We start from the raw sequence: 622 nt of genomic DNA on the forward strand, positions 1-622 counted from the left end.
GACAGCAGGACGCTCTCCCGCGGGGACGGAGGACGGCTTTCCTCGGCGCCGGCAGCACAAATCCTGGTGCTGGGCGGCCACCGCGAACCCACCGGGGTGCTGGGGTGGCTGTGAAAGGGGTCACGAGGCCGTTTCTTCGCGTGGCGACGCGGCAGAGCATCTCGGGGATTTTCCTCTTTATTTTTCTATTTCTTCTTATATTTAACCCTGTGATTTTCCTAAGTGGAAGATGCTCAAGATTTCAGAAATCCCCGTATCCCGGTAGCGCCCAAAGTCACCAGCCGGCAGCCGTGACCCTGGACTCGAATCGCGACTCGGCGCTAAACCGCAAACCGATCCGTCGTCTACCGAATTTGGGAGCCCCGAGGACGTCGAGCCGCCGTCGTCAACCCCGTTTCGGGGGTAACCAGAAGATCGTGACGGCGTTTCTCAGCTCCAACAGAAGACACGGACACCCCCGGGAAGCGGCAAGGAGCCGGTGCTGGCGGCGGGACGGGTCACCGAAAACCGGGTTCCTTCACCCACCCGCGCGCCTGGAGCGCGTACCGGCATCGGGACGCGGTTACAAAAAAAAAACAAATGCCTCGACGTCATCTCGGCGCTGGGAAACCCTCGGAAACGC

At 60.9% G+C, this 622-nt stretch overlaps 1 protein-coding gene across 1 annotated transcript in view; it reads left to right on the forward strand.

The window, feature by feature from the left end:
• VPS28 (vacuolar protein sorting 28 homolog (S. cerevisiae)) overlaps window positions 1-622 on the forward strand; it is a 5319-nt gene that overhangs the window by 1757 nt on the left and 2940 nt on the right. The window contains exon 3 of the mRNA XM_010569322.1: window positions 266-542. Within this exon, the coding sequence (XP_010567624.1) occupies window positions 266-542 (277 nt within the window). The remainder of the gene's footprint in view (window positions 1-265; window positions 543-622) is intronic.

This window comes from Haliaeetus leucocephalus, unplaced genomic scaffold (assembly GCF_000737465.1).
Source record: "Haliaeetus leucocephalus isolate CR32 unplaced genomic scaffold, Haliaeetus_leucocephalus-4.0 Scaffold271, whole genome shotgun sequence".
In the NCBI taxonomy this organism is placed as follows: domain Eukaryota; kingdom Metazoa; phylum Chordata; class Aves; order Accipitriformes; family Accipitridae; genus Haliaeetus; species Haliaeetus leucocephalus.